This window comes from Patagioenas fasciata, chromosome 1, assembly GCF_037038585.1.
Source record: "Patagioenas fasciata isolate bPatFas1 chromosome 1, bPatFas1.hap1, whole genome shotgun sequence".
Lineage (NCBI taxonomy): Eukaryota > Metazoa > Chordata > Aves > Columbiformes > Columbidae > Patagioenas > Patagioenas fasciata.
Window position 1 is genome coordinate 151,414,507 of NC_092520.1, and position 15,845 is coordinate 151,430,351.

The following is a 15,845-nucleotide window of genomic DNA, read 5'->3' on the forward strand; positions in this document are numbered from 1 at the left end:
CAGACAGAAGCAGCTCTGCACTCCCCATCAATCTGCAATGCTTGCCTCTCCCATCACAACTTAATTCTTTTACCTGAAGCCTGATTTAATGCCTCCTTTGTTCCCTGTAATTGTCCAGTTTCTTAACATGCTGATCTGGCTCAGCACTTGTTTACTATACCCAACCAGAATATTTTCCTGCTTATACAAAGATCAATATCCTCATTGATTCACCCTAGGTCATCAGGTAAATAAGTAAAAAAAAAAAAGGTGTGCATCCTAGTTCTTTTGCTTGAATCAGCAGTACAGTTCAAATAATAAGTGCTGCAATGATGCTCTGGTGGGAACTCTGCAATCCACCTGAAATGCTGCTTTTGTTTCACATATTACTTGTAAAAGCCTGTGTCTACATACTGAAAAAGGCTTGGATGAAAACCTAACAAGATTGCTAACTACACTAGGTAAACCTGGATGGGATATTTCCATTTTTCTCTGCATCTCTAAGGTAATCAAATTTGGTGACAGCCCCTTTTACCTGGGATGAAGGACAAGGATGTTCCAAGTAATGCAGATACTTTCTGTAATTCAATTCTCTCATGTGGTTGTCTCAAGATTAAAATTAATTAGTGCTTTCTGTAACGCACATGCAGGAAGTCCCTGTCACAGCTGACACAGCTCAAGCTAAGAGTGTCCACAATTCCACTAATAAACTGAGGAAGCATTAAGTGTGCTTCAGTTACATTGTAGTGGGGCAGGGGGTATTAAACCACTAGCCTCAGACTTCAGATGTGATACACATAAAGCATTCTGACCGTTTCTTGAGGACCTGCTGTGAGTCACTGCAGCCCAAAGTGACTGGCTAACAGTAAAAACATTCTTGACGTAATTAATTTTTGTATACAATTATAACAGTACTTATTTCTTTCTCTTTTTTGCATAGGAAGATAAAAACTAACGGAGGAAAGGAAATAGTAAAAACCAACTTCAATATCTTCTGCTATGGGGTCCACAGTCAGAGAGTTGGGTTTTTTTGCTTTTCAAGATATACAAGATCTGGATTTGTGAAGGTCTTGCTACCTTCACGCAAGCAACAGACCACCAGACCCTGTACAAAGAATCCCTTTTTGTCACAGCCGAGCACGTTTATGTTATTGGTATCAGAGAATGGTTTGATAACTTCAAATGCAATTTTTTTCACTGAATAAAACCTACCTGAAGATAGCGTTATAATACAGCCGATCACTGCAGAATGATGTACAACAGAGCAACTTGTCTCTGTGTCCCAACCTTTAGCTTATTCTGCCTGTGACTTCATCTATATGCACTACACTGTTGCCTTTGTCAGTCTTCCAAGGGAAGCAATAGCATTATGATAACATAAAAGCTACACTTCGAATAATGATGGTCCAATGATGGCCATTCACTTCTTTAGAGATCATCTTATGATCTGTTTGAAGTCTTTTCATGGAGCACTGGAGCACATTCATAGTGCATGTCACATACCAAAGACTGGTAAACTCCAGTCTCACCCCCTCAGTATTTTATTTCCACATGCTACACTGTTTCAACATTCAGAGTTTCTGTTCCTAGCCTCAGCTGTACAGAAAATAAGGGCCCAATTACGTTCAACTGCATTTCCAAACCACTGGCAGAGAGCCTACTGATGAGCTGGATGAAAGCATCAGAAAGAACCAAAATAAATCTGTTCCAAAAAATTACTATTTGAACAAAGAAACAGCACAGTTAGGCATGCATGTGCAAAGGCTTTCCCTTCACTACAGGTGTGTCACAAAACCAGAGCCCAGTGCTTGTCAGGAAGCTTGATCACTGACAGTTGCAAAGATTAAAGCTGTAAAAGTGATCCAGAAACCTCAAAAGTGTAGGACTTCAGTCCAGATATATTTATTGCCCAGTCACAGAACCACATGTGAAAAAGCTAAGCACTAAAAGCACAAATACCATAGGTCATCTACGTGGAAAATAAGAACTACTACCTAAATGCAACAGCAAGGAGCAGTAAAACAAACAAACAACCTTGCTAAAGATTCTTATTTTGCAAGAGGAAATCAGAAGATTAAATAAGTTTGGATTCAGGATTTTCTTAGCAGTCAATCTCCATTTTAGAGAAACGAGGCAGTGAAATGCTCATCTAGCATTTAGAGTCTTTACTTTAGACCAGGGCATGCACCTCAGCTGGAGAAGAAAGGGCCTCAGGTTAAAAACACTGCATAAAACAGTGTTGCTGCAGCTTGGCAAGTATTTTTCATGGCACAATGTAAAATTCCTTCCATTCCTGAATCACTGCAATATTTAGAGAAGATTATTTCAAAATATATTCTAGCAATAATTCATTGGAGGAGTTTCTTATTTCTGTGAAACAAGTTGCAGAATCAAGCACCAGCTGAACAGTCAGTATTCTGGTAAAGGCTTGTAGTATGGAAAGAATTTTTCTGTCCTATACCACAGAACGTGGAGACAATACTAGTCATCACTGCAGAGGCAACTGAGACGTGTTAGTGAAACTTAACAGTAATGTAACTATATTCATTACTTAATCTGTTATTTAATTTAATAGTTACTAACAACAGAGTCAGCTGTTGTTCCTTAAATCCTGAAACACAGCTACTACAGGAATATGGTTTGGATCTCCCACAAAGAGGCAATAAACATGTAACTGGAAATGGATTTTTTTTGTCATATCTAAGTAAATACACAGTTGTGTTACTCCAGTTCTCTTTTGTGAGAGTATTGAGGGAGCAAAACTACTGACCCATTTTTTAGGAAGCATGAAGCTCATCCCAGTGTCCTATTCAAAAGGCTTGCCTACAATCCAACATTACTCAAGCAAATAGCTTGACAGTACTCCAGGCACTTGAATTCTAGCTTCACAGAACAGTCACTACATAGAGTCCTTATACACACAAACCCACTTTACAAAGGTTGCTGCCAACCCCCCAGGCAGAAGCTACAAAGAACTCCATACACACACACATTTTTATTTTAATAAATAAAGTTTTACAGGCTCAGGCTTTTTTTTAAATCACATATACAGAACAGAAAAAAGCCTGACCAAGTAACATGGATTAAACTGCTAACCCTGGGAAGGAATGCATGCCCTCTATAACACTGAAGACCTTAACTGAAAAGGGATTTCCCATCGGCAGCATAGTAATTTACTGCACTGATTCGACAACTTGAAAGAGATGCGGCCAAAGCAAAGAGAGTGACCCTAAACAGACCACTTGTCTTTATAGAGTCACAACAGTACAAGGAAAGCCAAGAGCCCAAACGCCTCAATTTTCTAGTGTTACTGCTGGATGAATATGTATGTCTTCACATCCTTTAATCAACACATTCTAACCACAAGCAGAGAGGCTAAGCACAGCAGGTATGCAAAATTATTCCACCAAAAAGCAGATATTGGATGACAAGGTAATGTTATATTTCAAGATTTCAGATTAGCAGATGCTTTTGCATCCCCTTCAGTATGGCAAGTGGAACAGATCCCACCTTCTCTCATAGGGGTTTAGTCCAAGAACTTCCTGTTGGCATTAGCACCAAAGAGAGCCACTCTGATTTCTGGCATCATCTGTTGAAAAAGAGTACACCAGTTATATGCAATGGGCACTACAATTGTTGGACATTCTTCATCACAGGTGCTGTGTGATAGCTGGGCTAGGCTTCAAAATTAAGAAGTCAATTCGTTTGAGTTTTCTGCAGCCTTTACTTGATCACACATTGCCAGCTACTCTGTAGATTTAAAGGATTGCCTATACTGCAGCATGAGAAACAGATGCCAAAGTTAGTTATTTCCACTAGGGTATAAGAAGTCTCAGCCAAAGTTTCCAGTACTCAAGCTAGCTTCAGTAATTCAAGTTAGCCTCAGCATTTCAACATTTGACTGCAGTATAGTCATAACTCTGTCAGCATCATAATTTCTAGAGTTTTATGCTCATGCTTAATTCAAAAGTCATCATTCTGGGAAAAGCCATGTTTGTTGTAGGGAAGCACACATAGTAGGTAACTTGCTTCTTTCCATTCAAAAATAACTTATTACTAGTCATGCACATTGAAATCTAATCTCACACGCTATTGTGACAATTAACACTTTGGAAACACTAGGACTTCAAAGGCAAAACTATTTAATTATGTCTTGTTGCCTGTGGCTGTTACAGAAACTCACCTGCTGGGCTACAAGGTCCAGCCGACTTTCCAGAGTATTAGAAACCTTAATTTTACCATCACTGTTGTAGATTTCAACACCTCCAGCACTAGAAAGGGGAAAAGATAATCAGTGAAATCCATGGTACATCTCAAAGTTAAAACGCGGCAGAAAGATTACCCCAAACCAACACTTATAGGCAAGTCAGAATCATAGATAAGACTTTTATTTTTTTTTAAATAATGATGTCTTAATAGGAATCAGCACAAAGTGATCCAGTGAAGCAGAAGTGCTAAGCATCTTTGAAGCTACCAGAGACCACAGCTACATACGAGGGTCCTCATTAGCACAATCTAAATGCAAGTGGAGCTATGGAATTTGTCACTTCAAACCAGCTTCAGATGCTGTGTAATAGACAGTTTTCAGGTTTTAGTAAGTGAGGAAGAGTGTTGTTGGCTGGCTCATACATGAAGATCATGGACTATCAAAATATACAGTTTTGTGCCATGTTTTTTATCATACTACATGGAAATAGAGCCCTGCAAACACAGGAGACACAAACCCCATCAAGTGATCATCCTGCGGCACCTTATGACTCAATTTGCTTCATCTTGAATGAGAAAGCACGGCTACATCCATATTCTCTCTCTTTAAAATACCAATAGTTAGTTAAGTTTCCATCTACGGTTATTCTCGACTTTAGTACTGTGAATCAGGCTGGAGGCTGCACAAAACTTTTGACATTTTTGACCGAGATGGTGCTTGTTCGGAGGATGCTGCAGGGTCTGTGCTTGATTAATACCAAAAAGTGCCAAATACCACTAGAACAGCAGCAGACACACTGTGTCTTACTCCACATGTAATTTTCTGAGACTGTTCTAGTAGGAGCCATGGCTTGAAAAGTTGTATTAAGTTAGTGCTCTGTATAAAAGACTCCCATTTTCCTTACATATCCTCTGGCAGGAAGTTGTCTTGGTCAATGTGAACATCCACATCCCTTTTTGTGGCATTTTTGTAGATGGGAATGCTCTTCTGTACAGCAGTCTAGGATATAAGATAAACTTCCAATTAGCATTGACAAATGCTAGCACGTCACTTGGGTTTGGCAACTTAATCATTTGTAGTAATAAAATGAAGGGATTGAGGTATCTTTTTTTTTTTTTTTTTAAATTTAGTTAATGTATTTCAGTATGGCTTTTGAGCCAAAACCAATTATCTCTCTTAATGCTATAGCAATGTCTAGTTTTCTAGGTAATATCCAAGCAAGCAAATGATCCCCAACTTGAAAAGTATACATGTTCTCTTGCATTGTATCTGCAGCAGAAGTGCAGGAAGAAAAATTTGTTTTCATGTCACAAAGATGGGTACTGAGCAGCAGATATTTGCAGTCAGGTCCCAGCTTTTGTAAGCAGGACACTGTCAAAGTGTTTTAAGTGTCTTACCTGAACCATATGGAGATCCTGTTTCCTGCACCGAACAACTATTCTGGGCTCCAGTAGCTGGTAGAATCCCTGCACAAGACAAACATTACAGTATCAGAAAGTCAGCATTTTAATTGTCTTAGAATTATTTAACCGCAAGAAAGTAAAGGAGCAGATCGATTTGAAAATCAAAACCTGACAATATTAGCCTCTTTTACTCTGTTCTTCGCTCACAAGTTCACCTCATACAGACATTCTGAGAGGACAGCACCAATATCTGGGAAAGAACCTACAACTATGGATTATGCGTTTCTTTGTTAGCTTCAAGTTTGGAACTCAAGTGCAACTAAACGTATGTATCATAGGATTGAGCTGCTGAGACAGTGCACATGTATGCATAAGAATCATGGCTGTCTGAGTCGACTGAGCATGCAGTCAAGCTGCCATTCTCCTATGCAGCAGTTTCAGGTGCCTGTTTTAATAATTCCTGTGTTGCACTTCCTGTAGTAACACACGAGACCAGAACAAGTTTAATTCCAGTTGGAAGGGACCTACAATGATCATCTAGTCCAACTGTGAGTACTGATGACTACAGATCCCTCACTGGATCAAACCTAATATGCCAAGGCAGATGTGGCCAGCTTGTGAGAGTGAGACAGGTTTGTTTGATGTACAGCAATACCAAGCCTAGATGTGACAAGGAAACAACACTGAATTGGAAGCACAAGCTGGTAGAAAACGCTGTTCAGAAAACTCTGCCATCAGACTGCGGACAGGAGAGCTTGTGGCCGGCTTCTGCGAGTTTATAGTGACAGGACCAGTTCGTACCAGAAGGTGGCACCAGTGGCCACACCACTGACCCTGGGCAATGCTCATTGGAGTTTCGGCAGATAATTTCTGGGGCTAGAGGATGGTACTCACAGTAACCAAAGCTTTGATTTCCATTTCATATGTCTGTCACAGACTCACGACGTGCTTCAGTAAACGTGTCAAAGCCAGGATGTAAGTCTCAAATGCCAAAAAAAAAACCAACCCGGGTAATTATTGACTTCTAGGTCTGGAGAAATAGCTTTTGATAAATGTGCATTTGATCCAATTACTACACAAGCTTAAATTGTGCATCCTAAAATATGCGTTACAATGTATGTGTGAGCACCTGCAACTATTCTTATAATGGAACTACTCCCTGGTATACTAGGTTTTGCACCTCAAAATAAGCTGCAACCTTATCCGTTCAGAATCCAAGATTGAAATGTACGGCAGAAATTATAACTCAAAGATCATCCAGCAACATTTGATCAAGGCTCCAATGAAACTTGGAATTTCCAGTGGATTATTTTTGAAGAAAGATACCTAGGAGGATATGACTGCAATCACCTATTTATTACAATTTAAATATTTACCTGTAAAACTAGTCCATCCAGCAGTGTCTGGTACGTGGCACTATCCTTCACCACCTTGGCAAGTCTCTGCTTGGCCTCATTCAGCAAATCCTACGTTCAGAAGAAATCAGATCAGTAGAGCCCATCTGTTTGCTATTTGGTTTCATGCCTACCAACTTTCTGTACTCCTCTTACAGCTATCACACCCTGCCAACACGTAAACGTACACTCCAGCTGGTGTTCATCCAAGCTAGACCATCTCTGTGCATGGCACAATATCCTTTGCAAAGAGTTCCCTTCTCCCTGCCCTGATCTGAACCCATTATAACCTGACAGTAATTCCTTTTTCAAGAAAAAGGATGACTTCAGTAGTAAAAGAATAGCATTTTAAATTTTAATTCAGAAAAACTAAAATATTTTGTAAATCATTGCCTAATGTAAACTAATAAACTTGTCCAAATAACTCATTTTTTCAGCTTTGTGGTGGAGCAAAGAAACCTCATCTATCTTGTTATCAAACAGTACAGAGGTTAGTTAATTGTAAGTAAATGCAAGTCAAAATTTTAAAGTGAAAGCTTATTTTTATTTTCAAGTAGCTGGTTTACAGTATCTTCATGCAGCAAATCAGTATTAGATGATACTGCATTTTTAAGAAATTTTGAGTCAATTCAAACACAGCTCCTAGAACTGAAACATCATAATTACTTCAGATAAATAAACTGCATGATTTGGTATAAGCCTCTCTTTACTGTTGTGCCTCATAGTGTTTAAAAGAAGAATGCATGTTAACACAATCAGTACTAGGATATGAGACTATCACAATCTGACATCATGGTCAAACCTAGTTATACTGTGCACCCTAGAGTAACAGCATTTCTGAAACTGCTCATCCCTCGTGTTCATCAAAGAGGCCAAAGATCTGATAAAGGAAGAGCAAGCTAGCAGCATGTGAGTTTTCAAATATTTTAAAATGAGGAAGAGTGTTATGCATTACTCAGAATCATGAGGGTGAGTCAGCTGACAAATGAGGAAGAGATTACCCACCACGGACTATCACAACAGAGATCTTTAGCTACCCACCCTCCTCCTCTCTGTGAATACAATCTTAAGTTTGAAACTAGGTTTAAAGAATAAAAAAAATGGTGATTTCCTTCCACTAACTCCCCTTTTTCATGGTAGCATCAACTTGAGCTACATTACCCAATTTTTTTATTTTTGGTCTCTGCAGGTATCACAGCCTTTCCAATAGCTCAATAGCACCATCTAGTAGAATATGCACAATCAAACTGTTTCTGAGACCAGGTGAGAGATGGAAACCTGCAAGCTGTATAATGAGCAGAACAAGAATACTATGTGTATTGTACATGACATGTAGTGTAAGCCTGAACTAAGACTAAACATAGCCTGCTCTAATAAATGATCAGTCACCCTACATGTCAATACACAGATTGCTCACCTACTAGAATAAGTAAACCTTTTCATATACTAGGGGCCACTAAAGGAGACAGAAAAACAAAGTGAGTGGTATTTTAAGTCTACTTGCTTAAGCCATGCCAGCTTTAATGCATAAATGTTGCTTCAGGCAAACAGAACTTCAAAGTTCTACCAACCATGCAAGAGACAGTTCCTGCTCTTTAAAGAAATAAGCTATTGTCCAAATGATAGATGGAACGCTGCCTGCAATGCTCCTGGCAGAGAACTGTATTTCCCTAAAAGAGAAGGTAATAAAAACAGTGAAAATAGGCTAAAGCAGATTAGCGAAGCTGGACTAAACCCTTAATGACTTCTCCGAGCAGCTGGGAAAGCCATTTTTGTATGTTGACACAAATGTCACTCAATCACAAACCATATTTTTCTTTAGAGAATGTTTGGGAACATTTCCTAACAGATGGTAGAAATAGAACCTGTGTCTTTACTACAGAGATACTCACTGCAATAAGGTCATCCCTTGCCTTGAGGACCTTCAGTCTTGCTTGATTCATCAAGTTGGACATCTGACTGCAAGTTGCATGATAAAGTTGAATCAATTCACCAGACTTCGACAGACAAACTGCAACATTTAACTATATACTTTACATTTAAAGATAACAATACTACAATGTTTAATAACAAAGCCTGCTCACCTGTTTGAATCTGTTTCTGAACTTGCACAGATTATTACAGTGCTGCAGTAAAGACCTACCAAAACTAAATCTGACATGATCTTTGTCCCAGAGTAACAGACCAGGGGAGAGTTCTAGATGTTAACTACATAAAGAAATACAAAAGCTTCTTTCACCAGACTTACTAACAGTAATACTATCGTAGATCATGTTTGATAACTTCTCTCCAGGAAAAACTAAAAATTCAAAATAAACTAAATATATTGGCTACAATTTGCCAGGGAAAAGAGTTTTATATAAAATGAGAGCTCAGACTCTGCCGTCAGCTGTCTAACCTAAGCAACTTACATTTTCTTTTGTTGTTCAATTTGTTTCTCCTTCTTTTCATAATACTCCATTATTTTCAGCCTCTGTGTCTGAACAAGGCGACCCTTCTCAATGTTGAATTCTTCTTCTGCCTATAGTAAAAATTAAATAACTGAAGTGGAACTTGATTTCATGGGCTGAAAAAAGCAGAATCAAAATGAAATAGCCATGCTTTCAGAGCACATTCACAGATAAGCTAGGATGATACAATTTATGGCTCCATTTAAACAAAACACTTCAACCAATACTCAAGTCAAAGGGAGTTCCAGGTGTTCTGCTGAATTAAAAACTTGCTAAGATACAGTTTATTTTATCAATTGAGGGGCATGTTTCCTTGCAGTATTTATTCTTCAGGCAGAAAATAAATACATTTATATATTATAAACTGTTAAACAAAACTTATTTTACCTAAACTTCAGTTCTGATTTGTTTTTGTGGAATTGGTCTCCTTTCTGACTACGAGAGCTTGTACCTAAACCAAGCTACCCAGCCTTTCTTGTCCACAAACTTCCTTACTTTAAGCAATTCATACACAACGAGTGACAGTATAGCTATTACTTCTTTTACAAAGGCTGGCCAGACAGCATGTGAAAACACATGGCAAATTTCCCTATTTATACCTCAGAATCCAATCTCAACTTCTGACTTCTGTTTGCAAATCATCAGAATTACCTGCTTTAGTATTGATTAAGTATTTGCGTAGATCTAAATGTTTAAGGAAGATTAAATATAAATAATAATACATATGCTGAGTCCAATACCAACAAGATATTTTGGTATTGGTGTAATGCAGATTGTTAGGGTTGTAAGGCACCATTAAACTTTCTTTAGTAAACACTTATCCTCTCTCACCAGGTTAATATTAAACTCAGTCTCTTGTGGCTTAACCTAAGTGAAGAATCCTATAAGTAATTCAACGCATGCCTTAAATATAAATTTATGTTTTAGTTCTCCAGGATATCTACTAAATCACTTCTGGAATTGAGTCTACAGGTGGTTACACAGTTTTAGGTACAGTTATGAACCTGCTTCCAAACTTTCATCAATAGAATTCAACTAGTTTAACTATCATCTTTTATAATTTTGGAAAACATATGAACACTTGTGCAAAATTACTAGCATGAATGCTTTCATTTACTAGTTATTTTTCTGCCTGACATGCTACGGAAGTCAAGCAAAAATTAAAATTAAACCTTCTGGTAATGGCTCATTATGATAAACTTTAGCAGAATTCATAATTATACAGAGAACTCTTTCAGTCTTCAGTGATGTCAAGTTATGTGGGCAAAGGTGTTCACTTAATCCAGTCTATTCACATTACCACTCAGCTCTACTGATTGCCTAAAAAAAATGAGTGAACTTGCATATGAATAAATTTATATTTAAGAATCACTAAGAAAACTTTGACCAAAAAATAGCTGATTTGTTTTCATTTGTCAAAAGCTAACAAATGTTAACTTTATCTGGTAGCATAATCTTTTGCTATGTAATAACTAAAAGTGAAGTAAGCTGTAGCTTACAAAAGTTTTCTAGGACTGCTCCGACTGCAACTATCAAAACAGGATGGCAGATGCAGTTTTTCTTCTACAGTTACTGACATTGTACTTCCATTTTTACCTTTGCATCTATTTCTTCAGCCTTTTCATTGGCTTCCTGCTCAATGAAAGCCATCATATGCTTGATCTGTAACAAAAGAGGGAAAAAGAAGTATTTTCTATTAGAAAGGACTTTGATGAGAGGAAGTATGTATATATTCCTCATTTGTACAGTAGGCCCCTCCATATCCACTTAATAATTCTTATAGTGTTGCTTTTCAAGGACATTAAATTGGATATACAGGTCAAAGAGTCAGTTCAGCTTAACACAGATTACATTTTTTTTTTCCAATATTTCCATATAGTGCTGCTTCATGGTTGTCATTAGAAGAATGCATTTTAGATACGCAATGACACAAAATCAAAACAAGAAACCAAATCCAACCAAACTCCAAACAACAACCAACCAACCAACAAAAACAACACCACAACCCAAAAGTAAATTTGTATAAATGTGAGGTTGGGTATTTTCATTCTTCACTAGTGAGAACAACTTGCCCCCCTCGCCCCCCCGAGATCAGTAAAAAAAAATCCAACAAAACAATCTTCACACAGTAAAACTGAAGTAGTCTGTTTGTTATGACATCTACATGAAACACAAAAGATTAACATAGAGTCCCTGCTCTATGCTCAGGCACAGATGGCATTTGAATGAAATTGGGCCTTCCACACTAGGCTGGTGAAATGAAGCAAAGGGCTACTGGCGACTCTGGTCAGATCTGTGCAACCAGAAGTCCCTTTACACATCGGAGAAATCTTTCTTGAAAAAAAAATGTAATAAATTCTGTAGAGACTTACAAGGTTATTAAAAAATGCTGCTATATGTTCAGCTCAAAGTGACTTTAAAAAGTAGTTGCCTGTTAGTTTGGAGGAGCTGGGGAAGAAAACAGAGACAGCAGTGCTAGTTGATCAAGACCACATCAAGTATAGCACATGCTGCTTTAGCGCCTGGCACGCACTAATATATTCTAATTGAAGAACCTTTTTGAAACCACCTCAAGACACTATAAAGCACAGGTCCAACAAGGAAAACAATTATACTGAGTCCTGCTTGTTTACCATATGCCTCTCTGTGACCAGGCCTAAGTTTAGTCACATTTGGGGCAGACTGTAAGGACTCAGGCCCGATCATACTGCAATTTTGAACAGGTATAGCCGTTTCCAAGGACAAATGGGATGGACCATAAAAACCGACTTTTTGTTTGCATTCAGTGACGAGACACATTTTGCACATTTTGTTCTGAATAAACTTGCATGAAAGATTCTATTTATATAATCTCATGTTAAAATGAAAGATTTTCAAGGGAGAAGAAAGGTGCCAATGTAAAACCTGAGCCAACATGCAAAACAGCACGCTGCCCATACAGATGAAAAACCAGAAGTAAACAGACAAGTGGAAGATTTTAAGCATGTGCAGTGGAAGAAGTGAACAATAATACCTACATCCTCAAAAATCAAATGAGCAATTTTTATTTTAAATCCAGTTATATATATTTAATTCCAGTTTGCGATACTTCCAAGTGCATACCCACCTACAGCATCAGTTTTCTGCCCTGCCCACCTAATTAGATGAGTGGTAAAATCAAGCTTTAGATCTACCTGCATTTCAGAAAGGACAAGAGAGGCGTATAAAATAAGGAAATTATGTTGCTAACTGGCCTATTGGTGAAGAAGACTAAGAACTTCTATATAGCAGTAGTAACCCTTACATTACTGAGTCATTTCCTCCAATTTGGTTTGGTTTCTGAATTTTGGAAAAGCATCTTGAACAGTTCCGGCTGTTCAAGAAACATCCTCTGCATAATGAGGAGGAATAAGATGGACGCAAGCTAATATGGCAACCATTTCCCCGTGTCTGATAAGACTCAATAGCACTATTTCCTTAAAAATCTGTTGTATCGAAATATCTTTCTACTTTTCATATCAACGTAAAGAGATTCTAAGTGAGACTTTGACATCTATAAACAGGATTAGTTTTAATAACACTGACAAAAATATGCATTTTAAATGAGAGATTAATTTTAAATTAAATTAATAACTTTAGGATTATGGTATTTCCTGTAGAAAAGGAGGGGTTTTCCCAGCAGTAGTAATGTGATTATCCTTTCCATGGGAAGTTCTAGATGTTAGACTGTATTTGGCTAGAAGTGACTAGCCAGATTAGGTGGAACAATCTATTTGACACCTTCGATAAAATAAAGCTATCAAGTCTATCAATGGGAAAAGTTCTTAATTAGAGATTATTTTCAAAGTTAAAATTATTGAAAGCACCATGGCAAGTAGTTAAGAGTCCAGAGGACCAGTTGGCAAGTCCATACTAGATTTACACACATTCAGAACTGTCATGCCATCAACAGCATTCTCTTTTCCAGTTAACAGGATCACCCTTGGCTCAGGAGTGTAAAACAATGACAGGATGTGAAATGCTATTAGCATTACATGCTCACTCTATCAACAGATCCTGAACAGATCCTTTGAAGTTTGGGCCCATGGTGGCTGAGCAAGGACACCCCAATGTCGTCTTCATTTTTATTATCTTCATGGAAGAGGCAGAAAAAACAAACAAGCTTTGCAGATAAATGGCAACAATGTATTGTTACAATTCCCCTTTTGGAGAAAGGCAACCCAATGATTTTACTTTCAATGTGATGCTTCCTTGCCAAGAGACTATGTTTACTGAATGAGATACTGAGACACGAAGCACTTATGATGCAGAGGACAAAGCAAACTTGGCTGATCTGCTCATCACCTGCAGAAAACTCCACGGACCAGTGCTAACTGGATCCATGCAGTCTTTAGTATGGCATGCCATTTTCAACCCAGCTCAAAGCAGCTTTTTTAGGCAAGGGCAGTGTTTACTGTCAATAAGGACAAAGTGTCCTGCCTCTGGAGGAAGTGCCCACAGTCAGACTTCAGGGCTGTAAGTTTCCATTGCAAGCAAAGCCCAGGTTGCGCTATTCTGCTTAGGATATAAAAATGAAAAAGTCATTTGAGAATGCTGAACAGCCTACCCAAACACTAAGTTACAGCTAATTTGATGTAGTATAGCTATAAGAAAAAAGAAACAGAAAGTTCTTAGAGAGAGACATCTAAAAAGACACTGCTTATCTGGGGTGCTGTATTTATCTGCTTCAAAGTGCAATTAAACACTCTAAATAGCATAAAGGCTACTCATGATCCCTTTCATTATAATCTGGCATAATACGTCATCAAAGTGCTTCAACAAAGTTTCCAAATGGGTGGCAAATCAATTGCAGCAGGTAAAAATTCTCTTTCTTCAGAGACTTCTCTTTCTCACTAAGATTCCCAGAGAAGACCTTTCCATTTCACCAACCCTTGCTTTCGCAGGAGTGCACGACTGTTCCACCCACAGAGCAGCAGTTCCTATTCCACAACTACAACGTGAATCAGCTGCAGCCACTTCTGCTGTTGCAGGGTTCAGAGCTGTTGCTATCCCTCACATTTTACCAGACAGATGGCCCTTCAGCTCAGGCACACCTGAACCCCACACCTAGAAGCACAGAACAGTTTGGGTTGGAAGAGACATTCAAAGGTCATCCAGTCCAACCCCTTGCCATGAGCAGTGACATCTTCAACTGGATCTGGTTGTTCAGAGCCCCGTCCAGCCCAGCCTTGAATGTCTCCAGCGACAGGGCATCTACCACCTCTCTGGGCAACCTGGGCCAGGGTTTCACCACCCTCATTGTTAAATATTTGTTCCTCATGTCCAGCCTGACTCTCCCCTCCTTTAGTTTAAAATCATCACCCCTCGTCCTATTGCAACAGGCCCTGATAAAAAGTCTGTCCCCATCTTTCTTATAGGCCCCTTTTAAGTGCTGAAAGACTGCAATAATGTCTTCCCGCAGCCTAGCACGGCTTCAGGGCAAAGAAGCTGCCTGGAAGCTACCTCCGCCGCCCCGGCCCAGCCTAGGCAAGCCCTCGTTGTCTCTCCGCAAGCTGAGCCCGTCCTTGTCAGCTCTCGGCTGGGCCGGGGGCACTGCGGAGGAGGCAGACCCTGCAGCGACCCCACGGCCGCCGCGCTGCCCGCATGCTGGCGTTCGGGCTGGGACCCGCGGCCATACCTGCTTCTGGACGTCGGCATCGCTGAGCGCCATGGCGGCGGCGTTGGCGGCGGCGGTGAGGCTCGAGGGAAAGCAGTTAGGGCCGCTGGGGAACCGCGAGTGGAATCAAATCCGGTTCGGGTCACAGCTGGTCCCGCGGCCGCTGTGTCACGTCGCCCCGCCCACCCGCTCCTCCGACCCAATAGAAGCTTGAGCTCTGGCTGGCGTCATGGGGTGGGTTTTTGTGCGCGGCAGACTGCCACCTTCCGGTCGGACCCGCGTCTTGTCCTTTGCCCCCTTTGCGACGGGAGGAGGCGACACAGGCGGCAGCTGCCTCTGAAGCCGAGCCCGGCAGCTGGGGCGGCCCAGCTCTCCGCGGGGCGAGAGGCTCGGGCGTTAGAACTCAGCGGCGCTGCGTGCAGGAGGTGAAGTAACGCGTTCCCTGCACGTAGTGTTTCTAAAGGTTTTCCTGAGAATGCTGTGTTCGGGTTCAAAAAGAGCTGAGCTGCTTCCAAGAAACCCTGTAATGTGGTCAGCTCGCAACAGTGAGAAATTAAACATGGAGAGAAATTTGCTTGTAAGGCCTTGATAAGAGGAGCAAAAATCTTTTAGAAACCCTGAGGCATAATGTAACAGGAACCTAACAGAGAAACAAGAGCTTTATAGAGACTGGACATCAGGCAAAGCAGAACGTCCTTGGCTTGCAAGCTGTGAAAGTCGAATGTTTCATTAAATGAAGAAAGAACTACATGACTTTTGCTTAGTAGCAGCACAAAA

The 15,845-nt window shown here is 39.8% G+C and overlaps 1 protein-coding gene across 1 annotated transcript; it reads right to left on the bottom strand.

The window, feature by feature from the left end:
* Nucleotides 1–2,955: 2,955 nt before the first annotated feature.
* ATP6V1E1 (ATPase H+ transporting V1 subunit E1) lies at nt 2,956–15,247 on the bottom strand. Its single transcript, XM_065862699.2, has 9 exons — nt 15,090–15,247; nt 11,030–11,095; nt 9,395–9,504; nt 8,876–8,942; nt 6,966–7,055; nt 5,584–5,652; nt 5,091–5,185; nt 4,163–4,250; nt 2,956–3,568 (listed from the first exon to the last, which is right to left on the bottom strand). The coding sequence occupies exons 1-9, from the start codon at nt 15,120–15,122 to the stop codon at nt 3,506–3,508; spliced, it is 681 nt and encodes a 226-aa protein (XP_065718771.1). The 5' UTR covers nt 15,123–15,247; the 3' UTR covers nt 2,956–3,505.
* Nucleotides 15,248–15,845: the final 598 nt, after the last annotated feature.